General features: G+C 43.3%; 9 protein-coding genes across 9 annotated transcripts; 5 read left to right on the forward strand and 4 right to left on the reverse strand.

The window, feature by feature from the left end:
• Positions 1-3,802: 3,802 nt before the first annotated feature.
• Positions 3,803-5,250, reverse strand: K441DRAFT_667615 (meiotically up-regulated gene 182 protein). Its single transcript, XM_067649870.1, has 7 exons — positions 5,168-5,250; positions 5,010-5,118; positions 4,870-4,935; positions 4,721-4,815; positions 4,573-4,669; positions 4,282-4,510; positions 3,803-4,207 (listed from the first exon to the last, which is right to left on the reverse strand). Exons 1-7 carry the CDS (start codon positions 5,177-5,179, stop codon positions 4,105-4,107), a joined length of 711 nt encoding a protein of 236 aa, XP_067498997.1. The 5' UTR covers positions 5,180-5,250; the 3' UTR covers positions 3,803-4,104.
• Positions 5,251-5,395: 145 nt separating this feature from the next.
• K441DRAFT_667616 (uncharacterized protein) lies at positions 5,396-6,609 on the forward strand. The gene is made up of 5 exons (XM_067649871.1): positions 5,396-5,572; positions 5,645-5,832; positions 5,989-6,141; positions 6,262-6,265; positions 6,359-6,609. Exons 2-5 carry the CDS (start codon positions 5,830-5,832, stop codon positions 6,541-6,543), a joined length of 345 nt encoding a protein of 114 aa, XP_067498998.1. The 5' UTR covers positions 5,396-5,572; positions 5,645-5,829; the 3' UTR covers positions 6,544-6,609.
• A 2,617-nt stretch (positions 6,610-9,226) lies between these two features.
• Positions 9,227-10,648, forward strand: K441DRAFT_667619 (uncharacterized protein). Its single transcript, XM_067649872.1, has 6 exons — positions 9,227-9,790; positions 9,986-10,036; positions 10,073-10,225; positions 10,317-10,391; positions 10,430-10,440; positions 10,465-10,648. Exons 1-4 carry the CDS (start codon positions 9,647-9,649, stop codon positions 10,389-10,391), a joined length of 423 nt encoding a protein of 140 aa, XP_067498999.1. The 5' UTR covers positions 9,227-9,646; the 3' UTR covers positions 10,430-10,440; positions 10,465-10,648.
• Positions 10,649-12,547: 1,899 nt separating this feature from the next.
• K441DRAFT_681103 (high osmolarity signaling protein SHO1) lies at positions 12,548-13,684 on the reverse strand (the record flags this gene model as incomplete). The annotated part of the gene is made up of 4 exons (XM_067651431.1): positions 12,548-13,087; positions 13,142-13,264; positions 13,327-13,482; positions 13,547-13,684. 4 exons carry the CDS (start codon positions 13,682-13,684, stop codon positions 12,548-12,550), a joined length of 957 nt encoding a protein of 318 aa, XP_067499000.1.
• Positions 13,685-15,079: 1,395 nt separating this feature from the next.
• K441DRAFT_583708 (uncharacterized protein) lies at positions 15,080-15,748 on the reverse strand (the record flags this gene model as incomplete). The annotated part of the gene is made up of 2 exons (XM_067644508.1): positions 15,080-15,483; positions 15,538-15,748. 2 exons carry the CDS (start codon positions 15,746-15,748, stop codon positions 15,080-15,082), a joined length of 615 nt encoding a protein of 204 aa, XP_067499001.1.
• A 969-nt stretch (positions 15,749-16,717) lies between these two features.
• K441DRAFT_667624 (vacuolar amino acid transporter-like protein 6) lies at positions 16,718-18,865 on the forward strand. Its single transcript, XM_067649873.1, has 6 exons — positions 16,718-16,999; positions 17,048-17,127; positions 17,183-17,537; positions 17,588-17,816; positions 17,868-18,027; positions 18,081-18,865. The coding sequence occupies exons 1-6, from the start codon at positions 16,917-16,919 to the stop codon at positions 18,683-18,685; spliced, it is 1,512 nt and encodes a 503-aa protein (XP_067499002.1). The 5' UTR covers positions 16,718-16,916; the 3' UTR covers positions 18,686-18,865.
• Positions 18,616-19,810, reverse strand: K441DRAFT_619578 (ribosomal protein S16). Its single transcript, XM_067645879.1, has 3 exons — positions 19,668-19,810; positions 19,331-19,514; positions 18,616-19,129 (listed from the first exon to the last, which is right to left on the reverse strand). The coding sequence occupies exons 1-3, from the start codon at positions 19,742-19,744 to the stop codon at positions 19,025-19,027; spliced, it is 366 nt and encodes a 121-aa protein (XP_067499003.1). The 5' UTR covers positions 19,745-19,810; the 3' UTR covers positions 18,616-19,024.
• A 156-nt stretch (positions 19,811-19,966) lies between these two features.
• K441DRAFT_644971 (transmembrane BAX inhibitor motif-containing protein) lies at positions 19,967-21,208 on the forward strand (the record flags this gene model as incomplete). The annotated part of the gene is made up of 3 exons (XM_067646777.1): positions 19,967-20,131; positions 20,203-20,273; positions 20,340-21,208. The coding sequence occupies 3 exons, from the start codon at positions 19,967-19,969 to the stop codon at positions 20,932-20,934; spliced, it is 831 nt and encodes a 276-aa protein (XP_067499004.1). The 3' UTR covers positions 20,935-21,208.
• A 150-nt stretch (positions 21,209-21,358) lies between these two features.
• Positions 21,359-23,885, forward strand: K441DRAFT_667629 (LAG1-domain-containing protein). The gene is made up of 4 exons (XM_067649874.1): positions 21,359-21,950; positions 22,004-22,317; positions 22,423-22,710; positions 22,795-23,885. The coding sequence occupies exons 1-4, from the start codon at positions 21,710-21,712 to the stop codon at positions 23,488-23,490; spliced, it is 1,539 nt and encodes a 512-aa protein (XP_067499005.1). The 5' UTR covers positions 21,359-21,709; the 3' UTR covers positions 23,491-23,885.
• The last annotated feature ends 692 nt before the right edge of the window (positions 23,886-24,577 follow it).

Here is a 24,577-nt window from a genome sequence, read left to right on the forward strand (position 1 = left end):
TATACCTAATAGCTAAGGGTTAAGCGCCAGACTGTTAGATGCGGCTCACCCTAGCCTATAGTATTAGTGTTAGTTAATATAAGCAGCTCTTGCTTACCGACTGCAAATAATAGCTTTTACTTAGCCTTTTAACCTTTTTATAGATATTTGTGGCTAACTTTTATTTAATAAGGCGAACTAGTAGGTAATAAGTGCCTATATATAGCTAGTTTAGGACTATCCTAATTACGATTTGGGTATTAAACACACTAAAGGTTAGGTTTAAGATCGCTACCATAAACTTAATCCCTAAAAGGAGTCCAGTTAAAGAAAATAGAAAACCTAAAAAATTAATTATAGCTTTATCCCTAAAGATAGATAACTCCCCTAGATGGCTATACTTTAGTTATCTCCTACATTAAATCTATTCTTACTAGACCCTCTGCGCCTAATCGCCTTAATACTTCTCCTTATCTATAGTACTTCTAGGCTTATATAGAAACTCTTATACTAATAAACTTACACCGCATATGCAACCTTACTAAAAGGTAGCGCTATACTCCAAAACTTACGCATACCCATCTTACCATCAAAAACAATCAATCTTCCAACTTGTAAGACCTAATTCCTACTACCTAGTGACCTAGAGGTGGATTTATTTATCGTTTTACCCCCTTCTTCCTAATAGAAAAATTTCTCTCGGGGTGGTCCTAGCTTATAAGCGAGGTATAGATAGGAATACCAAAACTACAAAATAGGGGCTAGTTTTCTACTACCTTTTAGCCTAATCTCCCCAGAAATCTTCTAGTAGGATTAGTAAGAAGAAAGGGTATAACGTACCCTACGGGCCAGTGGGCCCAGCAGGCCAGTAGGCCACTTTAAAAACTCACCAAAAATTAGGAAATTAACACCTTAATATCTTAACAACCACTTAATAATAAATTCTAATATACTTTATAGCTTCTATTAAAGTTATATAGTAAATGGTTTAGTAGTTTTTAAGATATAGTAGTTTAGCCTTATTTTGGCCCCTAAAATTTAATATCTTAAAAACTACTAAACTATTTACTATATAACTTTAATAGAAGCTATAGAGTATATATAAAAGTCTAAATCTAAATTATTAGAATTTATTATTAAGTGGTTGTTAAGATATTAAGGTGTTAATTTCCTAATTTTTGGTGAGTTTTTAAAGTGGCCCACTGGCCTACTAGGCCTACTGGCCCATAGGGTACATTAAAGATAGTAATAACTAGGAACCCCCCTATAAGATATAAAATGCCAAGGCCTAATAGGTCTAAAAAAAACCTCCTATAGAAATAAGTAATAAAGATTCTACATCTACCTTTTCTCCCCCTTTTCCCTCTCCTGGCCCGTTTAGGATAGGAGAAAAAAGAGAATATCCTTAGTCTTCTCCTAAAAAAGAAAACCAAAAACCGGTAAAAAAAGATAATAAAACTAATAGCTATTACGGATAGTATAGCTATAAAAAAAAGGATAAAGATATTAATAAATCTTTATATAGATCTTATAGAATTAATAAATATAGTATAAAAGAAAATAAAAAGATATTATAACGCTAAAAGATCTAAGGAACCAGATCTTAAGGAGGGGGATAAAGTGTGGCTACTATATAAAAATTTTAAGAGTTAACAACTAAGTAAGAAATTAAACTATGTTAAACTAGGACCTTTTAAAATTATATAAAGGATTTTACTAATTATATTTAAGTTGGACCTACTAGCTAAAATAAAAATCTACCCTATATAGTATATTGTAATACTAGAGCTAGTATATAGGAATATTAAGCCACTAATTTATAAAGCAGATATGTATAGAGGGTAAAAAGAAAATAAATAGTAAGTTTTAAAGATCGTTAATTATAAGGACGTTAACAATAAAATATAATATAAAGTTAAGTGGATAGGCTATAATAAAACTACCTAAGAGCTACTATAGAACCTAAAGAACGCTATAAAAAAGGTATAGGAGTATTTAGAGAAAAAGGGTTAAGTAATATTAAGAAGGAGCTAAAGATAAAGGGATTAGTTAAAGGCAATAAACGAGCCGGATTATTTAAGGGATCTACTACTAGCATATTAGTTATTTCCACCTTATTTTAATTAGAATCCTTTTTAGCCTTTTTAGCCTTAAGCTTAAAGAGACCTTATTTAATAAGACGCAACTCTTTTAAGTGCACCTTTTTATAACCCTTTATTAGACGGCTTAGGCGAGTATAAGTATCTAGTTAAGATTTTAGAGCCTAAGACATCTTATTAGAATAACGCTAAACTTTAATAAGGGCCTTAGCTAGCTTACTTTCTAGTTTTTCGGCTACTACTAATACGCAAAACCCTAAGACAAATTAGATAACTAAATAATTATAAAGATTAATAAAATACGCATACTTAGCGTTAAAGATAAATTAAATATTATAAGATGATTATATGTTTGCTTACGTATACTTAGCGTAAAAAGAAGGTTAGCAACTGGATAGAGCCGCAATTATAATATATACTAACTTCTCCTCCGTATAATAAGAGTAGGATAGTATAACTTTACTAAGAGAAAGAATAAATATTACTAACTAATTACAATAATTAGACATAAAGGATTTAATAAAAGGTATTAGAAATAATAAAGGTTATTAAATTAAAAATAGGAATGCTATACCTTTAATAAATAACTTAGAGATATAAGATATCTTTAAGGACGAAAATAAAGAGAAGGGGGATAGTGTTACAGACCTTATATCGGCAGTAGTAGCACTATTAAAAAGATATATAAATAGACTAGTGATAGAAGTATAGGAGGTGCTAAAACTTGTTAAACTATAGGATAAGGGGTAACCGAGTTATATAGTTAGTTACGTTATAGATTTGGAACGTAGGAACGTAGAAACGTAGGAACGTAATATACTAACGTACTAATATACTAACGTACTTAGTACATTTCTTAGGCGCAGTATTATATATTTAAAGGACTATAATCCCTACCTAGATCGTTCCCTTCTTTGTAGTAAATCTTAGAATATAATTAGAGTTAATCTATTAAGTAACTACTTTACTAGTTATATTACCGTTGCTAACTATTCCTTAACTTATATATCTAGCCCATTATTAAGTTTACCATAGTTCTTGCTATAAGGCTTCGTTATAATAGGACTACTAGATTTAAAACCATATATACTAAATCTTAAGAGATAAGTCTCTTTAACTAACTAGTTAATACCTTAACCGCATTTAATAACCTAAGGGTAAATATAGGAGTAATATATTAGTAATATAGGGGATTATAAGAAAAGGATTATAAGAAAAGATTATAGATTATATCTTAGCAGTTAAAGACAACGGTAAGCTAAGGCTCTATATATTAAATCCTATACTAAAAGGTTCTATAGAACTATATTAGAATACTAAATTACCTATAATACTTATAATTAATTATAAACTGATATAAAGGCTTAGAAGTAAAGTTGTATAAAAATCCCTATATTAGCCTAAGTAGTTACTAGTATACTTCTAGTAGGCTTTTAATAGGTCTCCTAGTAATCCTTATATCTTTTCTCTAGTAATATTTTTTCCTTATTAAGGTTTTATAGGAGTTTAAAGTAGGGGTTAAATAGATAGATAATATATAGCGGTATACCAACGTCTCTTTAATATCTCTCTAAACCCCTTCTAAAATAAGCCCTTATAATCTCCCTACCGTAAGGTAATAGCGATTAGGGGCTAACCGTAAGAAGGGGGGGGGCAATATAAGGGATATTATTGCGGACACCTCGGGTTGCCCTCAGGACAACCCCTGGACGCCCCTCGGATGGTCGCCGGTTACGTGCCGGAGGCACGTGCCCGTAGTATATAGTCTCCACGATCCCGGAGGCCTTACCTCCTCAAGGATTCGTCTCTCTCACCAATCTATCCTGTTCCACAATCGTGCCCTTATAGCCCCCTGTCTATAAAGTCCCCTCACAAAGAGCGATAGAACGGCAGTAGATAAGAATTATCTAATTATTACTGTGTAACACTCATACGCCCAGTACCATGGCCTCCAAGTGCCGTTAAATTCATCCCCCCTCATTACTACCATATTATTAGGCTCTCCGGATAAGCTCTGTCAACCAATTTACAACTTCTGCCCCTCAAACCCCACCTCAACAATCTGATCCATTCCTTCGTACGGCGGAAGATCCAGTCCATACTTCTCCGCCATCTCGGGACTTAAGAAACTATACTACTAAGTCAACGTTCCGTGGCGTACTCGTGGCATTCCGCCCTATTCGCAGGGGAAACGTAAACCTACCGGCCTCCGATAAAATGTCTCCCCCTGAACCATTCGACCAAGGGCTTTGGAGCAGTCAATGATATAAGAGCTTCTGGCTGGAAATCTTTCCCAGGACCCGAAGGCGGTGGTCCGTTCTCGATATTCCAGGAAGATGGCGCATCAACTGCAAGAATGGGAACTGTAGTGTCTCGCAGGGCTTCGATGACTTTGGGAAAAGGTTCACGGACTTCACCGGAGAAGGAGAAGCCTGGTTGGCAGGTTTAGTCCACTGTCAGAAAGGGAAGAATGGAGCTGAGGAGTCAATAGTACCAAATATAGCGTCGACGACATGGTCAGCATGCTTCAAGGCTGTTTCAAAGTCCTCAGTGAAAGGAATACCGAGGTCTTTTAACTGTTTGGTAAGGCGCTAGGCATGGGTGAGCTATAAGTCGTTGTAGAAGGTGCCAGGATTTGTCACCTGGTAGAGCTCATTTTTGCTCTGCTTGGGATAATACATCATTGGCTGGTATCCATAGTGCCAGAGATGCCTTGCTGCTACAAGACCATCACCACCTGCCATCTATAAGCCGGGCTGCACAGATATGACATATTATCCACAGGTATCACCATTATTGCCAGGTCCGCAGGCTACTAGGATCCGCCTCCCTTTGTTAAGCGGCTGTAGCTTAAAGACTTATACGTGAAATTAGCTCTCGAATAAGTTCACCATGAACCAAAAATAGCTATGGATGATGTCTTTCTCATACCAGCCTGTGAAACTGATAATCCTGCCAACTCCATTAACTGATCGATGGAAAAGGCCCCGGTGCTCATAAGCTCCTTGTCTAGCGCAGCAGCATTCTTTGCTGAAAGAGTCTGGGGTTTGTGTTAGAGTAACAGGAGAATAAGGATGGCGGGACTGTACTCTTAAAGTCATTTCCCTGAGCTGTTTTGAACGCTTCCTCGGCTTTGGGAGTTGAGGATCGGAACCTATGGCTGGAAGGAGACTTCGGACGCCTAGAGGGGAAAGCGATTACATCACACTGCTTAGTAGCCGAAATAAGTGTCGGTTTGGGGCACGTGCGCGCCCCACCCTGAGCATGCCTCACAATCATAACAAACCTTACAACACCACCATTTCGCACCCAAATTCGTTCGCTGCAATTACTAATTATAACCCAAGTTACCAAGGAGCCTACATCCTAAAAAATACGGGCAAAACACTTTACCCCACCCCTAGAATTATACTATAATGCTGGGGAAAATAAGCATCTAAAGACTCCTCCACGCACAGGAGTTCTCTACGCCAAAATCTTTGGCTAATTACTAGGTAAGGCTATTCCTCCGGCTATTATATAGCAGGCTACTAGAATTATAGAGCACTCTTAGTAACGTATTGTGGCCTTAAAGCAATGCAGAACTATATATAATTTTAGGCTAGAAATAAGAGGGAGAAATCGAGCTCTTACAAAGGAAGATACCCACGCTATTGCCGTGTATTTAGACGACCCTAATCTCAATTAAGACTTAAAATCAGCCCTATAGCAGACTATTATTTAAAAGGCCCTAAATTATAAAGATCTTCTAATGGTTCTAACTTAAAGAACAGGTTGCTAACCTCTTGGAAATAAGCTAATTTAAAGAGCCATAAAAAAGGATAAAGGATATATTAATGCAAAGATAGAAGAAAAGAAGTGGCTTAACTAGGAGCAGGCAGATAGAAGAAAGAATTGGTACTATTTATAGCTAGAAAAAAGACCCTATCCNAAAGACTNGAATAATATTGCTTTTTATAATAAATATNACTTTAGTTTAGGTNTAGAAGAAACCCATAGAATTAAGAGAAGAAGTAGTAATCTTTACCGCTATTTACCACAGAATATTTATAGNAAGAAGGGGGTTACTAAAAAGGATNAAAAGGAGAAGGCCTAAGAGAAGAAGCATCTTAAACTGTTTAATNTCTTTATTGTTATTAGNAGGACCTAAAAAAAGTTNTTCTTATATAAGGTGGATAACTAGGTAGGTAAGATAAATTTAAAAGCCTATACCAAGCAGGTGTTACCATAGCTTCTTTTAAAGTTTAATATTAAGGGAATTACTTTATGCNAGGATNNAGATTNAGCGCATAAATNAAGGGAGTCTTTAGCCTGGGTAAAGGAATGGGACTTAAAGCTTCTAACATTGCCTGGTCTATNACTAGATCTATNAATTATAGAGTCCTTAGCCCATCCTATTAAGAAGAAATTCCATTCAAAGCGCGTNGAAGAGGACACAGCATTAGAGCGTTTTATAGATGTTTAGGAGAACCAAGTNGATCAGGAGAAGATTGCAGAGATNTACAGCTGGTACACGAAGCGCCTACATGAGTGCATTAGGGCTGACGGGCAGATGACTCGATATTGAATTGATTTGGCTGTATTATGGTATTGTGATCGTGAACTATGATTTTGGTGGGTGCGCACGTGCCCCAAACCGACACTTATTTCGGCTACGTAGAGACTGCTTAGTAGCGGAAGAGAACGGAAGAATAATCGGACCCTCTCCGGGCACAACCATCCCACACAACCATGATTACTTAGCACTTAGTAAGCACGCACGGGCCACTATCGGGGGTGCGGAAGAACTTCAAAAAAGCATGTCCTCACCGCAACTTACATTATAGAATATCTATGCAACTACGTAGTAAATAGACTAGTTTAGGGCGCGGAATTAATAGCTTATTGTGTAGACTAAAAGTCCTAAACAGCTTATAAAGTAAATATTAGTGCTAGGTCTAAGATATAACACCAAAGTCGGACGGCTTGGTAGCAAGTTTTTGGAAGTTTTCTACTACAAAGTCGCTCCAAATCTACACCTTGCAAAGCCTATATCAACTTCCTATTATACAGCATGGCCGATAGCTCTTCGTTTAATATCAATTCAACTCTTCCCGACCTTAATAAGCTCCTACAGCGTTACCCTACTACCTATACTGCCTCTACTACCTCTACTGCCTCTACTGCTCCAGTACGAAAATCTGGTAATCGCCAGAGCAACCCCATTAAAGTCCTTAATACTCCACCCCCCCTTCGCTAGGTTACTCCAGCCGCTTAGCGTAAGGTTCCTCAGGCTCCGTTAACTCCATCTTGGCTTCACCGGCCATAGTATACGGGTGTAGAGAGCTCAGCACAGGCCTCTACGCAGGAGCCGTTCTCTCCTCTACCCCCTCCTAGAACTCCACCCCCTAGCGGTTATGAATATTATGCTGCTTCTGCTTCTTTAGTATACGATACAAATAATCCTCCGCAATGGCTTCAATCGCCATCACCAGAAGTTAAGATCCAACGCCCAGAGTGGCAGCCGAACTACCGTTTGCATCCAGACCTAGCTCCAGTAGTAAAAAAAGTGGTTAACTCTATGCCCGCTCACCACCTTCTAAAGCCGTACGATGGTGAGACCTTTAAGAATCCTGACGCCGCGTTTAATCGATACCAGGACTACGCCTTCAGCAAAGGCTTCTTTATTATTACGCTGTCCTTAGGCAATAAAACTGCTCTATGGCCGCACCGTATCTTTAGCTGTAAACACCATAGTAAGCATACCCGGAACTACCGCAAGTTAGACAACTTCCGCGGTAATAATAGCAACCGGCAGTAAGAGGCTACTAAGGTACACCAAAAGAACTGCGGCTGGTGTATTCGTGTGGCCTAGAAGAAGCTTCCTGGCCATACAGGTGATATTAAAGGATAGGTGGCGACTATTACGCGCGCCAAGCACTCTAATCTAAATACTCCAGAGGCTCCAGAACACGACTTTATCGCGAATCCCCTTGCTTATATTGGCCACCAGGATCAACTACCAGAGGCTAAAGAGGCAGCTGCGGAAGCCTACCGCCTTAGGGCAACTCGAGAGACCTATCTTACTACACAGCGTTAGCTTTCTTCCCGGGAGTTACATATAAGCAAGAAGAAATACTATAACTTAACGCGATCGTTAAGCGGCCTTCCTAGTGGGGCTAAGGGCCAGCCGCGAGCGCTCAGCGCCCTTGAGCTACTTCTCCACTAGCATAGATTTAAGTACCGGTCTCGATATACCTACACAATTAATCCAGAATCAGGTCGTCTAATTACCCAGAGTCTCCAGCAGCTTATATTCTAGCTTCCTATCTAGGTAGATTTAGCACAAAGGTTTATTACCGACTTTGGCTGCTAGATGGACGCTATATTTAATACCAATCGATCCAAGCTCTTATTGGCTATTATTACTAGCGTTACTAATATGGGGTCCTCTTTTCTAGCAATGCAGTCATTTATTAAGAGCGAGTCTTAGCTAAATTAGACCTTTTTACTAGAGTCTGCTCAGCAGAAACTTTGGAAACGGCCACCTAAAGTTATTATTGCTGATTTTGGTAAGGGCCTTGCAGCCGCCTTATTGGTAGGGCAGTTAATCGCAGTTATTCTCTAGTACTACCAGTGGCACGCCGCGAAGGCAATAAAGAAGCGGATTAATAAGGGGATCCAGACAAAGGTTAAGAGGCCGCATAGTTACTCGGCGGAAGAGAGGAAGGTAGTAAAGGAGCTATTTTAGCCCTACCTAAAATCTAAAACGGTAGCAGAGCTTAAAGCCAATTAAAAGGCAGTCCTAGATAAGCTACACCCGTACGATAAGGTGTGGTTTCAGACTATATACGTTGAAAAGGAGAGCCAGATGATTACCTGTTATATTAGGTAAGCTTTCTATATTAGGTTAACTTTTAAGCTGGGGAACAGAATGTCGCCATAATATATTTGGATGAGCTTTACTATGGGCTAGCCTATAGTAAAGCTCATCCAAATGTCTCGTGGCTACATTCCGTTCCCCGGCTTAAAAACCTTATTTTAACGTCAACTTTTCCTCAACCACTTACCTCCTCACTAGATACCTTCTAAATTTAGGTGCAGCGGCAAGCCAACGAGGCGAGGGTATTAACGGAGGATTGAAATGCTTTACTAATTATTAATTAAGCCTTAAGGATGCTATAATTAAGCTAAAGAGGTGGATTTCAATATTATATAAAGAGTTAATTAAATCCAAATACACGTCTAAAATATCCCTCCCCCGAATAATTACCCTAAATCTCTTTCAGCACCACTTCACGAAGATTAACGGTATAGTGACACACTACACGCTTAAGCGAATCTTTAACTCTATGCGTGGCGCGAGAGCTTCGACGAATAAGGAAAAGCAAGAGTGGGCCAATTGGGAGTAGAAGCAGGACGACTGCAACTGCGAGGACCCCTACCGATATGGCCTCCCCTGTCGCCATATGCTTATTCGGTTCTTAATACAGAGGCTTCCTATATCGTCGGCTTTAATCTACCCTCGCTGGTGTATTACAACAAAGCTAATTGCTGCTCCAGATTGGCAGCCGCAATATACTAAGGATATGGCATTCCAGGGCGACCTACTGCCAGGGCACCCGGAGGCTCTTACTAGGATCCGGCTATCGGTTCTTCGTCTCCTTAATATTATTAAGGACCTTCCTGCTAAAGAAATAAGCGAGCTTGCTAATAAATTTGAAGACTTTAAGGTGGCTTAAATGGCTATTTTAACTAGACAGGCAGAGCTTTAATCACTACCTAAAGGTGCTCCATTTAAGGTTCCTCCAAAGGCTCGCTGGCAGCCACCACCTAAAAAGAAGCACGGTAAGGCCAACTAGCGGGGTAAGATAAGCGCTGAGATTGCTGAACGTGCTGCCGACGTCGCTGTGCAAGAGCTCTAAAAGGAAAGGCAGGAGGAGGCCCGGAAGCAGAAGGAGCAGGTACTAAGCGGCGGCGTAGATCTTAGCTAATTTCTAATCCAAAACAAAGAGCCAGCCGACGAAGTAGATATGGATATTGAGGAGGATAAGCAGCAACCGTTTGACGAACCGTCGGTGCTATATGACGAAGTTTTAGGGGGGTTGGAGGACGAGGTGGTTATTTTGGAAGCGGAGGACGACGACTCGTGGCTTAATAACGCGGAAGTACTCTACGGTACTATATTGGACGACCCTTACCAAAATATTAGTAAGAAGGAGCCTATTGCGAACTATTCGGCACCTGACAATTATTAAGAGCCGCCATCTCTCCTACTCTATCAATCCGGCAGAGCGGCGCGCACTAGAGCTCGAAGGACCTATACTTAATTAGCTTGTGGTAATTTTACATTAATCTTAAGTAATACTGACGAGGATCCTAGTGGTCCTAAGCTAAAAGAGGTTGTTAATCCTAAGCAAAAAGAGGTTGGCATTCCGTTAAAATTAAAGCAATGGCGACAGGGAGCTTCTGCAGACGCGTATGAGGCTTATAAAGCTAGCGCACTTGCTATTAGGTCCCCCAAGGCCAAGCGCACGCGTGGTAATAAAAAGGGAAAGGACACTGTTGAAATAGACGGCCGAATATTGGAGTATTACACGTGTAAATAGTGCTTTGTTATTCAAATCGGAATTCAAGTTGGCGATAGTGGCCCGTGCGTGCTTACTAAGTGCTAAGTAATCATGGTTGTGTGGGATGGTTGTGCCCGGAGAGGGTCCGAAGAATAATCCCCAAAGAAATCTGTGTTTAGAAACAACCCACTAAATTATTAACTGAGAAACTGTAAATTATGGTTGGGTCTGCAATTATCATAGTGGTATGAGCAATGTACCTCTAGTAAAGCCGGTGTCGCACGACTTTGAAAATAGGAGTTGGCGTAGTTATGCATAAATGCTCTACTGTAAGGCTGTACTCAACATCCCCAACCCACTTCGTAGAATGCCATCGAACGACCTCGTTCTCCAGCGATATTAGATTTATAACCACAGAATTCTTCAGCATTTTATGAGTATATCTGACCAACCCACACGCCTCTATCATGTGTTTTAAGTGACTGCAACCAGCGGAATCTCGCGTTTTTCACAATGGCAGCCGATAATTAAGGCTCCAATTGATGATCTATCTGCAGTCCTTGACGTACTTTAGAGGTTATATGATATTACTATTCCTTTCTTACTACGATGCTAGAGACTTTATTACAAGGCACAATTCCTGTACAGTATGTTCCCCTCTTAAATAATTGCATCGGCTTCCCTTACTTCTGTTGCATCTACTAAATGCTGGCGCCTGGAGGTTATGCTTCAGCTTGATTGGAAGAGTCGACACTTCACACAACTAATACAGATAGGGTCTACTTAGAAGATAGGGAAGGCCTTTTTTTTTGTTGGGATAGGCATATGAACAGGTCTTACTATTTCCGATTGCGGATGCAACGCTGTATCCTATGCCTTTCCGTCCTCCATGCCCGTTCCAGTGAATGATAGAGACTTTGGTCACAGGATCTGGACAACTGGCTTATCCATTCCGAGCAAATAGCTTCTTGTTAGCAGCTTTTCGTTGATTCTGTTCGATCAGAAGTATGGAGGAAATCGCAAATTTAACTGTTTAACTGAGTAGCTTTGACTGGATGAATATGCGACTTGTCTGACTTCTCATTGCACATGAAGCGGTCCCTGTTGGCAGAAGTGCGAGGCGTAATCTGCTTGGTCATTGCCACAACATATATAGATTTAGAACAATAACAGATTAATCTCAGAAGGGGGCACGCGTATTCATTAAAGGTTTTCATTCTGGAAATCTTTGCTACATACCTCCAAAACCCAATAGCAATCTTTTCACAGACATTCTATCTTACCGCATCGACAAATCAGGAGTAATTGTAATGGGCGTTTCAGGATAGAGAATGAATAGACGAGGGTCGCCCACCCATCACACTATAAAATCTTTCGCAAAAGCAGAGATGACACAGAGCAACACGAAAAACGCCAGGTAGATGAAAACAGTAACAAAGGAAACCCATTGGATATACCGGTACATGAAACAGGGAATAAGAAGCTTTCGGGTTCTCTTTAAGGGGACGGAAGAACCAAAACGGAACTTGAAGTGCTCATTTCTCGGCCGCAAGGAGCTAGGGTGTAAAGGTTTGCGCCGCTGATAAAGGTGAATGTGTTAGAAATTATTACAACAAGCCAAAAATCCGGGTATCGGGCAGAGAAGCGCAGCCGAAGATGAGTGATCGAGTTATATCGAGTCATATCGATGAGATATCTAGAATCTCAGGGCACCAATGCCTCTAGACATACCCTCCTCTTCAACTCCTCCGCTTTTGAATTGAGAAACCCGCGCGCATCTCAAGAAGTGGACATCCATAGCAGTTGTTACAGCCAGTGAGGATACTGGAAGAAGACGAGAAATGAAATCCTGACGACAAGGAAACGTAGTCATCGCAAGAGTCGTGAAAGAACGGTCGTGGAGACCCAGCCTCCCTCAACCTATAGCAGGATGAGATAGTTGCTAGGCGCAATGCCAGTCTCGCCGTTTGGTTTCTTAGCCTGCCACCACCTCCCGCTGACATCTGAAACCTCCAAAATATCATGTTTCTGGAAGCTAATCTCATTCACGTCGTCAGGGTTTGCTTCGTAGCTGTAAATTGCCTTTGCGCGGTACGGATATTCCACAGACGTGCCGGCCTCGCCTTCGTTTGGACCATCTGTGGGAGTGTGCACTTGTGACGTATTATTAAGAGCTGTTGCGCCAAAGCGTGGCTGTGAAGAGTTTCGCTGATCCACACCAACAGGCCCACCCGGGTAGCCTGAAACAGGGGAAGATGTTTCGAATCCGTTGAGTTGAGCGGAAGTGTACATTTGTGGCGCGGGATTTGCAGTGACGGAAGTGTCGGGTCTTGCACCATAGTTGTTTGACATCTGCCTTGAGTTGCGTGAGGAGTGTCGATCTTTGTGGAGCGCATATGAATCGACGAAGGTTCGGTGGCTAGCTTGCGGCTGGGAGCCGTAGTAGAATACCCAAACGATCTGGACGTAATATATTAGTATTTGCACACCGTGAATTGTATAGTTTGTGCTTACCGCAACCATGGATAACAAAATGAAACCTGCTGCTGCTGCTTCGAAAGCAGCTGTGGGAGAGTACACCAAGGAATTGACGGAAGAGGTAGTAAAGACTAAGCCAGCAGCAAGGAAACCAACAATCTGTATGAGCATTAGCAAAAATCGACTTCTATATGCATCCAAAATTTTGGTAGTGGACTCACCGCGACATGATATGTATGTTCAGAGTCCGAGGCTACCGTGACTGTGACACCCACTATGCAGAAGAACATGAAGACCAGAGCCCACCACGCGAAATTAGGGAAGCCTCCATGAATGGCAGAGATGATCGAGCTAACGAAGGCAATAATCCAGGCGAGCTGTTAAAACAGGTCGAATATTAGTCTTGTCGTACATACGAGACCAAGACCGTCAGTCACTTACAATACCAATCGAGATTGTTGCTAACGCAAAAGGGTCTCCCACAATCCGACCAAAGGAGAATGTTGATCTATTCCCGTAACTATGTCCGTTTTCCATTTTGCGAAGCGATGGGGAGGGAATGGAGCCGTAGGATGGCATGAAGTTCAGCTTGCGATGTCGGGTGAAGAGCGAAGGAGATGTTGCAAAAGGGCGCGACGACGGCTTAAAGCACACTGTTCGGGTCTTGCGAACGACGTGCGATAAGGTCGAGCTAGGAGCGAATAGAGGTTATGAAGGTTGCCGCAGCGCCTGGCCGAAGACGAGGAGTTAGAGGCGAAAGGTGAGGAGAGATTTTCGACGAAAGGGCTAAAGCAGGCGACGCCAAACAGCGACGACGGTAAAGAAGGCCAGCAACGAACGAGCCCAAAAACACCAAAGACTGAGAGAAAGCGCGCGCACGACGATGGAGCTCGCTGGCGCTATGTGTCGACTGCTGCTCAGGGCGGAGAGTTGAGAGGTCGAGATCGGAGGAGTTGCCAGGTCCCTCGCGCTTCTCTGGCTGTTTCACCCCAACCCGCCCAAGCGTCGGCAATGTGCAGGGTCGACCTGGTTGATTGGCTGGCCTGATGGCTTTAAAAGCGCACCCAGGGAATTGGCTGACAGTTAAGAGCCAGCAAATTTAAATGGCAGCCAGTGGCGCTGAGAGAGTCCCTTGTCACGAATCCATTGCGGGGGAAGAGAGAGTGCCAGCACAAAAAGCTGGTCAAGACCCCCGACTCGACGAAATCACGAGTGCACTGCCGCTGTGGGCGAATGGAGTTGACTTTGCTGCTCAAAGGAGCCACCCAAAGTGCCACGTTGTTAGAGCAACACCTGTACCTCTCTCTCTATCGCCATGCCCATCTACTCTCCGCTTCCTTCCCCATGGATTCTTTGCCCACTGCTAATCGACAACACTAGTGCTGAAATTACTTAGAGTGCTCATCAAAGCACATGGTCAATGCGATCCCGTGTAGATCGGGCCCAATGGAGTATTTGAGACGCTGATGAAACCTTGATCCAACACAATGCTGGAATCGGAGAAGAGAAATCCGATATTCCACAAGCACAACTCCATCATATCGGTATTTGAGTGAGCGGGTCGCTCACATATTGGATTTATTATCGGAATGCCTGATGCCGAAGTGCCCGGAAGGGGGAACAAAAGCTGACGCACTCATCAGATTCAGAACCCAAAACGCGAAGAGAAGAAATCTTCTGCTTGCGAAGTAGGGCGGGCTAGCTAGATGTTCTAGAAGAGCGTCTCATCCGCCTCGTCACCAGTCGCCCAAGCTCATTACTTATTCGCCATTATCAAGGCTAGACAGATACTGCCCCAGGTTCTGTAGTCGTCAAACCATCTTCATTCGAACTTCCATTCTTATGGGTAGCGCATACTAGCAGCCGCTGCATCAGAGCCTTGCGTATATCGCAAACAATAATATTGATGTGATGTAATGACGAAGACGATCGTTGAAGGCCTCATAATCCACGCGTAATCGTGGCCGTGCTGGACTAAGCCTCATTCTCCTTGGAAATCCTGACTTCCTTCCTTCTAACTAACTGCTCAGCCTTCCTGACCCGCGTGTCCCATTCAGCCCAGCATCTTCCTTGTCCCAGGATAAAGATCTCGTGCCAACGGAGGACGAGAGCTCCACTTCTCTTCCTTAGATCGGATATCTCTATGGCTTGGGTGAGCTGGCGCCGCTCTGCTTCTGCGATGCGCGGCTGGAGGGCTGCTAACGCCGCAAAAGACTCCGCGGGCGGAATAGGCAGGTCGTGGAGGGAATTCAATTGTGACGCTGTTGTTGGAAAAGAGGGTGCTTCGGTGAGGATCATTGCTAGTTGTTCTGCTAGTTCCAGCTCTAGAGACACATCTTTTGCCGGTGATGGAATTATTAAGTCAGGATATCGAGATTCTACCAATATAGTATCAGTTTAGAGTTCATATTTCAAAACTAGAAGCTACATACTTAACCGTTGTACCTCTGATATGAGCGCCGTTTTTGATGAGAGACTCAGAAGAGAGTCCTCCAGCTTCTGGATCCTCTCAGGAACGCACAAGGAACGCTTCTGCTTGTTCTCATCCTGCTGTAAATCGCCATCAAGAACGAAAGCTACCCGACGCAGTCGCGACTCGAGTAACTCAAGAGTTTGATATGCAACATCGTCGAGGTCGGACATCCTTTCATAAATTTTGCATACTCGTGTTTGTGGTTCAAGGAAACGACTCGATGAAAATCGTGCATTGACATTTAGCAAATACTGCCCTGACATGACCCCAGAATTTAGCGGATGGGGTGTTATTCAGCTTCAGTTCTCGGAGACAGCCCCCACCTAACAACGAACAATATATCTCAGTATTCCACACTAGCATTTTATTTTGCGTCAAAAATTACCAAGATGAAATGACTCTCAACGCTATATCCCTTGCAATTTTCCAACCGAGATTCCTCCTAATTAGACAGACTACGCTCCTACATCACCTAATTCAATTGTCCTTTCTGCATTCAAGTATCCTCCGGCCAGATGCAGTTAACACTCCCGCATATCATCAAGGTTCCGTTTTCTCATGTAGTTTCAATTTTCCGTCTAGTGATTAAGTTCTAGAGCGTGTAGACCATTCAGCCTATTCAAAGGAATCACGAATCTCAAAAGCCACATTTAGGGAGGTGTCATTCAATGTATCCACCTAGCTCTTGTCTGTTTGTTACCCTGCAGTCACCAGCCAGCAGCTGTTGACCCGTAGAAACAGGTAAGGTTTAAATAGTGTCTTATTAAAACAGGCACAGGGCACGAGGATCTATTGGTTAAGTGCACTTTCTAGACCTTGGGAAATCGTTGGTATTCGGTGGTGAGGTCAGTTGGTTGAAACCAATAAAGTATCATCTTGGGAGGAGGAGATACAAAGGAATTACCAGGGTTTTAATAAAATCACTGTCCAAAACAAAAACAACACAAGCAGTCAAGCAAAATCTCAGTGTAATAATTGAATTAATTCGCAATATGCCTAATCACGGTTTATACAATACAGCAAATGTACTTTATACCTCAAAGTCATACTCCAGAAGTTGCAACCGAACTCCTTAGCAAAATCAAATGGGTTTTGGTGGCTTGGCGAACTCTGCCCAGTTCTAGCCGCGACAAAGTGACTTTCAACCCGTGGACGCTATCCTAGAGCCTCGACTGTCACATACCGAGTTACCTCACCGTTTCGCTCGTGGGAAGAAGAGTTCGCTTCCTGGTATTTCCACCATCTACCTATCCCCATATCGTTCTTTCAGCATCCCCGTATATGGTCTCGCGGGTACGGACATCTCTACTGCCACGTATAGCTTCTTAGGTGAAGAGAATGGCAAGCTACGCTGCCATCAACACCGAGCCAGATGATACTGACCCCATGACTGCGAGTACTGGCTCCTTAAGAGGTCGACGGTCAGTTCAAGGTGTTGGTACTAGAGAGACCGAACTAACAGATCGAAGGTCTCGTAGAGGGAAGAAAGATGCTGGATTCGTTGGTCAGGCAAGCTGGATAAGCAGCGTTATAAACCTCGTCAATACAAGTATGATAATCCCTTAGGAGGACCTTTGGACACTTTACTGATATTAGCCGTATAGTCCTTGGAGCGGGTTTACTTGCCATGCCATCCGCATTGTCGAAAATGGGAATACTTCTTGGGATATTCGTTATCGCCTGGGCGGGTCTGACTGCCGGCTTCGGATTATATCTCCAATCTCGATGTGCGCGGTACATTGATCGAGGGACTGCTTCTTTTGCAGCCCTGTCTCAAATCACCTACCCTAACCTCTCGATAATCTTCGATGCTGCCATAGCCATCAAGTGCTTCGGTGTCGGTGTGGGCTACCTAATAATAATTGGCGATCTAATGCCAGGAGTTGTTCAAGGATTTAGCCCAGGTGCCGCTGAGATTGGATTTCTTGTAGACCGACAGTTCTGGATCACAGCGTTTATGTAAGACACGACACTATTTTTCGAAGATCAGACTAATCAAGGTCGTACAGGTTAATCGTCATTCCACTATCCTTCTTACGCCGCTTAGACTCCCTAAAGTACACAAGTATCATTGCTTTAATATCTATTGCATATTTAGTTATATTGGTTTTAGCCCACTTTATTAAGGGCGACACTATCCACGAACGTGGAGCTATTCGGATATTCAAATGGGCCGGCCCTATACCTACCCTTGCCGCCTTCCCAGTCATTGTTTTTGCATATACATGCCATCAAAATGTAAGTTTACGACTTGCGTGACTTGCTCGAACAGGAGCTGAGAGCCCTTAGATGTTCTCGATCCTTAACGAAATATTTGACAACTCCCACTTCCGGACTACCAGCGTAATATCCGTTAGCATTGGCTCAGCGTGTTTGCTCTACATCCTTGTCGCTATCACCGGCTATTTGTCATACGGCGACGACGTCGGCGGAAATATCGTAAACATGTGTACATTGTCCTACGCATCAGTCACTCAAATTCCCTTAGCTGATATTCTATAGATCCCCCGGCCGTCGCATCAACAATCGGCCGTCTAGCAATTGTCATTCTCGTCATGTTCTCCTATCCACTCCAGGTGCACCCCTGCAGAGCCTCTGTAGACGCATGTCTAAAATGGCGCCCCGCGCGCCGTTCCCGTCAGAACAACGAGACTTCACCATCTCGCAATGCACTCCTCAATCCTGCCAAGCCGGGGTCCAGCTTGACAAAGCTTGAAATGAGCGATCTCCGCTTTGCCATCCTTACCACGTTTATTATTGTATTAAGCTTCATTGTTGCCATGACGGTCTCCTCACTCGAGAAAGTCCTGGCATATGTCGGTAGCACAGGGAGTACTACTATTAGTTTCATTCTACCGGGTTTGTTTTACTACAAAATCTCGTCGCCAGATTCGCCGTATCATCAGCGCCTTATGAAGGAAGATGACGATGAGCATGAGTATGGATACGAATCCGGTGATGGAGATGAAGGTATAAGCACGGAGAGAAAGACGAGACATTGGAAGAAGGAACTGCTGAGGAAGCTAAGCTTAGCATTAGCGGTTTATGGGTGCTTTGTCATGGTAATCTGTTTGGTGACCAATACATTCTTAATAGCAGCACATTAAGAGATGTCAGGATAGTTTTATGAACAGCGACGAATTGTTATAAACAGCAACGCATTTGAGGCGTTTTAGATCTTTATCCTGGGATTTTTGTATGCACAAGTTGATGTATAGTTAGGTTTGACAAATCTCACCCAATTCGAGCAAATGCTGTCCGCAGAAAAAGCGCACATCCATTCTCATCCACTCTCAATATTTCAAAGTTCAAGGCCATTCTTACGTATTTATACATTTATAGCTACCACTTATGGGATACCTAGCTAGTATATATACAACTTTTCCCACCCCCAAAACCGAACCCAAAACGCCGATTCAAACATGCATTAGGTTTTGGGTCATCAATCACTTATTCTGTGGTGCAGGTATCTTCGACCTCATTGCTGAGTCTGCTTTCATAACTTGCGACTTTATTTGTCCAATGCGATACTTTGGCTCCAAGATTCCGACCTGCATCGAAAATTAAGTTAGCACTCGTATTGATGTCCTTGTCCATCTATCCCATCAGTAACAGAAGCGGCAAGAGTATCCATCAGATTAGACTGCATTCCTCTGCTAACAACTCCGTTCGCCCAGCATCTGTACAAGCTTGCCTCGCCATATCACATCAAACGAAGCCAAAATATAACAGGAAAGCCATTTTAGCCTCACCATCGACAATAACCTCCAAGCGGTATCGCTTGGGTGCGCACCAACTCCTATCCAGTATCGCGTCCGGGTTAAGTCTAGCTTTATTTCTTTGAAAGGTCGCCCTGTGGTATCGCCTGGTCGAGGAGGTTGGGGGAGAGAATTATAGGTACCAAGAACCTCGAGGGGCTTGCTGTTACGGGCCGTTCTATAGTAGGTCATGTTAGCGCTTGTGTCAAAATTAAGACGTCTTACGTCTTATCAATAGTAGTAAACGGAGGGTGGGGGAGAAATTGAAATGGAATGGAGATTGAGGGTAATTGTGAAAGGGAGAGGGTGAAAGGGATTTTCCAGTATTTACCGTGCATGAGAGACAACAATATTATAAAATGGCGCGTGGCGCTTGCCAAAGCGAGCGAGACGAATTTTGAGGACCATTGCACCGTATTTGCTGGTTGGAGGAATGCCTGCGGATGAAGTCGAGAACACTACAATGGAATTTTCAGGAATGGAGAATTGTAAACTTTGGCGTATCGTACACGTATGCCAAGCCTCAAAGCGGCACATGGGGCGGCCAAGCTACTCCGCACTCTGCCATCGCCTTCTTTCCTACTCACCAACACAACCGATACTGGCATCTCCTTTAGACCTCTATTCATCATGGCAGGAAACATTAAGTATCAGGCCGCACCCCAACGCGACTCGTTGGAAGAGCAGCACTATTCCCAGGCTCCGCCGTCATACGAAGCCGAGGCGTCAACTCAGGCAGCCTTACTCGGAGGAGTCCCGCGTAGCGAAGATGATAACATTCCTGATGATTTCAAGGTATTTAGAGGCTTTAAGAACACTCTAAATGCACTTCGGGCGAGAGCTTGGATGGCTAATATGCTTTATAGTTCGGTGGAGTTGTCTCAGAGGCTACTCTAGACATTCGGATGGCTTTCATTCGAAAGGTTTATGCGATTCTGTAAGAACATAACTTATCCTACTTTAATCTCGATTCAAAATGTATCCAGACTGATATACTGTCCAGGACTGTCCAACTTTTTGCCACTGCACTACTTAGCTCTGTCTCCTTCTTCAGCACAGGTTACAGAGATTGGATCCAGCGCAACCAATGGATGATGTGGATTTCACTTTTCGGAGCTATAGGGTTCATGCTACTTACCTTCTGGAAGCGCAAGTCATATCCAACGAATTTGCTTTTCCTTACTGGATTCACAGTCCTCGAAGCATACTCGATTTCAGTCATAGTCTCCTTCTACAATGCCAAGATCGTGGTCGAAGCGCTCATCTTTACACTCGGTATCTTCGTTGCTCTAAGTCTGTTTGCCTGCCAGACCAAGTATGACTTCACATCATGGATGCCGTATCTCTTCGGAGCTCTCTGGGTATTGGTACTCTTCGGCTTCATGTCCATGTTCTTCCCATATTCCAGCAAGGTCGAATTAGGCTACGGTGTTGTTGCTGCACTGATCTTTAGCGGGTATATTCTTGTGGATACACAACTAATCATAAGACACTACCACGTCGAAGAGGAGATTGCAGCAGCAATCTCGCTTTACCTTGATGTAATCAACTTGTTCTTGGCTATTCTCCGGATCCTTAACTCTCAAAGCAACAATTAGGCTCTCTATACGCGGTAGAAACACTACTCTATATGGGGACGGACACTCGAACTGGTGCATTCTTTAAGTTGGAAGTTTGGTGGAATGGCGCATTGACAACAATTGTTTTCTTTGCCTGTAATGCTCGTTGCGATTAAGTTGCTTTGATCCATATTGTACTATAGCCAAAAACCTTTCTGTCACTTCTACAATAACTTTCCCATCTCCCGCTGAAAGGCCTTCTTAATCCTGCACCACTCTTCTTTGCGTGGGGTGTTTCATCTACGGGACAGGCAAATACGGCACGATTTATCGCCATGTGATAAGATGATTGGTGGCCGAATGCAGATGATACTCCCGCATTTGGTGGTGGAGCTTATCGCTTAAGCCGGAACTTCTTGGCATTTGGAACAGAGCTGGGAAGAGCGACACCAGAACTGAATCGCAGATCTCGAGACCACCAAATATCTCGAAAATACCCTGTCAACCCCTTCGCCAGCCTTTAAAGAGAACAAAGTCGTTCGCTATTCCGAGACCTTCCATTCCCCGCCTTTTGCTATCTTTCAGCGGCATTCCCTCCACTTGTATCCATATCCATCAACGCCCACAAAGTAAAACGTCTTAGCACACCGCCCATCTTGAAACAAGTTCTTCCCCGCAAACCGGAAGACTCAACATAACAACCGATCCTTTATCTCACCTCTTCTCCTGCCTTTATAGCCTTACACGCTTCTCTATGCGCTCCGCCTTCTAGTCCCGAATCAATTAATACCACCCCCGCCACCTCAACAACCCCATGGCTGCAAAGGAGGCATTTCCACAGGCGGACAACGGTTTTGCCACCCCTTTTGATTCCAATTGGGCACTGGAAGAGCAGCAGAATGCCCCGCCTACACGAACTGACTCCCTAAAACCTTATGGTAGCTATGCTCCCGAAAGTGGTGTTCATCGGCTTGCTGTGAAAAGAGCCAAAAAAAACCCCAAAGATGAGAGTCTTACAGCGACGCTCTGCACATTGATTTGCGAGCACCAGACAGGTATATCAGGCAATTGAGGTGATTTATCGGACTGAAACTAATTACAAAATCAGGTCTCTCCATAAACCTCCTCCTCCTCCTTTTCCTAACCCATGTTTGCTTCCCACGCGCCAGGCGACGGACTGAAAAATTCTTCCACCTGTCCTACTACGATGCGGAAAGCGGCCTTTACACCTCCGGAATTGATGATCTCCCTTTCGTAGTATTTTGGATCGTCGTCTTTACCGGCCTTCGTGCGACGGTCATGGATCACATCCTGTATCCTCTCGCCAGCTTCGGAGGTATTAAGACCAAAAAGGAGAAGATCAGATTTGCTGAACAGGCTTGGCTATTAATATATTATACGGTGTTCTGGACGTTGGGCATGGTTAGTCTCCCGTCCGTCTTACCCACAAACGTTTCCCAATCCGCGTCGTTTGTTCAATTATATACCCCAAAACCTTAGGCCACCTTTTGACTTCTCTATTTCTAGTATATCATGTATCATTCAACCTACTGGTTCAACCTAAAGGAAATGTGGACGCACTGGCCCACCCGGAAAATGAACTCTCTTTTCAAGTGGTACTACCTAGTCCAGTTCGCTTTCTGCTTGCAACAAATTCTCGTAGTGAATATTGAGGAAAGACGGAAGGACTACGCACAGATGTTTACGCACCATATCATCACGAGTACTCTCATCTTCATGAGTTATGGGTATTACCAAATGAGGGTTGGTAACGTAATTTTGTGCGTTATGGATGTTGTAGACATCATTCTTCCTGTAAGTCTAACCCGGAGATCCGTAGTAAACACCAAATATCTTGAGTTGGGATATTCGAGGGGACAAACTAATATTCCATTCTAGGCTGCCAAAACGCTTAAATACCTCGGCTTCACAACCGCCTGCGACATTGCCTTTGGCATCTTTATAGCCGTCTGGTTCATTACTCGCCACGTCTTCTACCTCATGGTTTGCTGGTCAATATATGCTGACAGTATCCCGTGCACATGCTATCACTCTGACACCGGCATCGTCATTACTGCCACTTCCAACCCCGAGGCATATGTTAAAGATGGAGGTAATGCCATCTGGAAGAATATCTTTCAAACGTATCTCGACCCTGAAGGCCTCGTTTGCTGGAATCCGAGGATCAGATCGAGTTTCCTGGGACTACTGCTTGCGCTCCAGGTCATTGCGCTAATTTGGTTTGCTATGATTATGCGCGTAGCTTGGAAAGTTGTGAATGGTGGTGGAGCGGACGACTCGCGCTCTGATGACGAGGGAGAGGAAGAAGAGGACGAAATTGATATTGAAGAGTTTATTGAGCCTAAAGTGTCTCATCTCAATGGGATTGTCAAGGCTAACCTTGGCATGGCGCCAGTAGAGGAAGATGTTGGGGTTGAATCTTTGACTTTTACGCGACGGACAAGCCCTGGCATAAGGACCTTCAAGCGGAGTGGTGGAAGAGGAGGTGGCGGGATGGCAAGTGGGATTAGTATTCCTGGCCATGGTGACCGAAAAGAGCTGCTGGGTAGAATTGGGTGCGATAAGCCTTCATGAGGCATTCGCATTGCAGTTATCCCTTTTCTTCCCTCCCCTCATACCTCTTACCAAACGGTTAGCACGATTGTTCTATGTGGCGTTTTCAACTCTTTACACTCACGATTAGGTCGCGTGGCATGGTAAGATTACTTTTCGCTCACAGTCCTTACACATGCCAGCTGCAAAATACACTAGAGGATAGATGATTATCCCGTGCTTATCTTCTCATGCTTCCGGCGCATCTTTTAGCGGTTACGTTAATGAAGCGAGGTGAACGTAGAGCTCGAACTTGAGGGCGATTTGATTCACAGCATTATAAGATACCCTTGAGCTGTGCGAGAACAGGTGTTACTTTTCAGTCCTTTTATTGAAATTGCTAGCGCTAGTATTATGAGAATACCTTCCTAACTCGACTTCCGCATCCTCGTGTGACTATCATTCCATCTTAATCAAAAATCGGTCAAGTATTATATTGGTGTTGAATTCTTCTCCCGTGAATAGTCTAAGTCAGCTTCTGTTAAACTGGCTTAGACTCTATCACAAAAAGTTCCCTGTACGGCCTTAGCTATCTCTATGATCCTTCTCAGCAATATCTCGAGCTCTAATTTCTGTCGAAGGAATGTAGCTCTTCTTACCGGAATAACACGGGCCCTGGCAGCATGGCGCATTCCTACTATAGTCATAATAGTTCGTTATTGCATCCCGGTAGCTATAGACCGCCTGACTGTCTACAACGGAATTGGCATTAGCGCCTTAGCATATTGTCAGAACACCACAGGTAAGTATTTGTGCTTTACACCCCTACGGTTCACGCAATCAATGCTACTATCACTATGCTGGTTAGTTTCCTCACTTATTCTAATAGATGTTCACTTTGTGAGCAGCGTAGTCTGCCAAAATGTAGGGCATGTGTTGCTTAATTCTTCTATCTACTAAGGTGCAGTGGTCCCAATGATATTTATATCCATCGCTTCTTAACGATATATTCACTCATAAGCAATGATAACGATTGGATTTTTTAAGATCCTTATGAATGAATATCCATAAGCTTATGAATATATATAGGAAAGCTAAAGCCTCGTGGTGTAGTAAAAGGATGCTGAGG

The sequence above is a fragment of the Cenococcum geophilum genome, assembly GCF_001692895.1.
Source record: "Cenococcum geophilum 1.58 unplaced genomic scaffold K441scaffold_56, whole genome shotgun sequence".
Taxonomy (NCBI): Eukaryota; Fungi; Ascomycota; class Dothideomycetes; order Gloniales; family Gloniaceae; genus Cenococcum; species Cenococcum geophilum.

Coding starts and splice junctions, on each gene's coding strand:
- K441DRAFT_667615 (XM_067649870.1), bottom strand. Junction 4,936..5,009: donor ATTATCAGTTTCACAGGCTG/GTATGAGAAAGA, acceptor TTCACGTATAAG/TCTTTAAGCTACAGCCGCTT. Junction 4,208..4,281: donor AGACATTTTATCGGAGGCCG/GTAGGTTTACGT, acceptor TTAGTAGTATAG/TTTCTTAAGTCCCGAGATGG.
- K441DRAFT_667619 (XM_067649872.1), top strand. CDS start 9,647: ATGGCATTCCAGGGCGACCTACTGCCAGGGCACCCGGAGGCTCTTACT. Junction 10,037..10,072: donor AGCAGGTACTAAGCGGCGGC/GTAGATCTTAGC, acceptor CAAAACAAAGAG/CCAGCCGACGAAGTAGATAT. Junction 10,226..10,316: donor CGTGGCTTAATAACGCGGAA/GTACTCTACGGT, acceptor ACAATTATTAAG/AGCCGCCATCTCTCCTACTC.
- K441DRAFT_667624 (XM_067649873.1), top strand. CDS start 16,917: ATGGCAAGCTACGCTGCCATCAACACCGAGCCAGATGATACTGACCCC. Junction 17,128..17,182: donor TATAAACCTCGTCAATACAA/GTATGATAATCC, acceptor TTAGCCGTATAG/TCCTTGGAGCGGGTTTACTT. Junction 17,817..17,867: donor CATATACATGCCATCAAAAT/GTAAGTTTACGA, acceptor GAGAGCCCTTAG/ATGTTCTCGATCCTTAACGA.
- K441DRAFT_619578 (XM_067645879.1), bottom strand. CDS start 19,744: ATGGTCCTCAAAATTCGTCTCGCTCGCTTTGGCAAGCGCCACGCGCCA. Junction 19,515..19,667: donor ATTGTTGTCTCTCATGCACG/GTAAATACTGGA, acceptor GACCTACTATAG/AACGGCCCGTAACAGCAAGC. Junction 19,130..19,330: donor CTTGGAGGTTATTGTCGATG/GTGAGGCTAAAA, acceptor TTTTCGATGCAG/GTCGGAATCTTGGAGCCAAA.
- K441DRAFT_667629 (XM_067649874.1), top strand. CDS start 21,710: ATGGCTGCAAAGGAGGCATTTCCACAGGCGGACAACGGTTTTGCCACC. Junction 21,951..22,003: donor GATTTGCGAGCACCAGACAG/GTATATCAGGCA, acceptor TTACAAAATCAG/GTCTCTCCATAAACCTCCTC. Junction 22,318..22,422: donor TGTTCTGGACGTTGGGCATG/GTTAGTCTCCCG, acceptor CTCTATTTCTAG/TATATCATGTATCATTCAAC.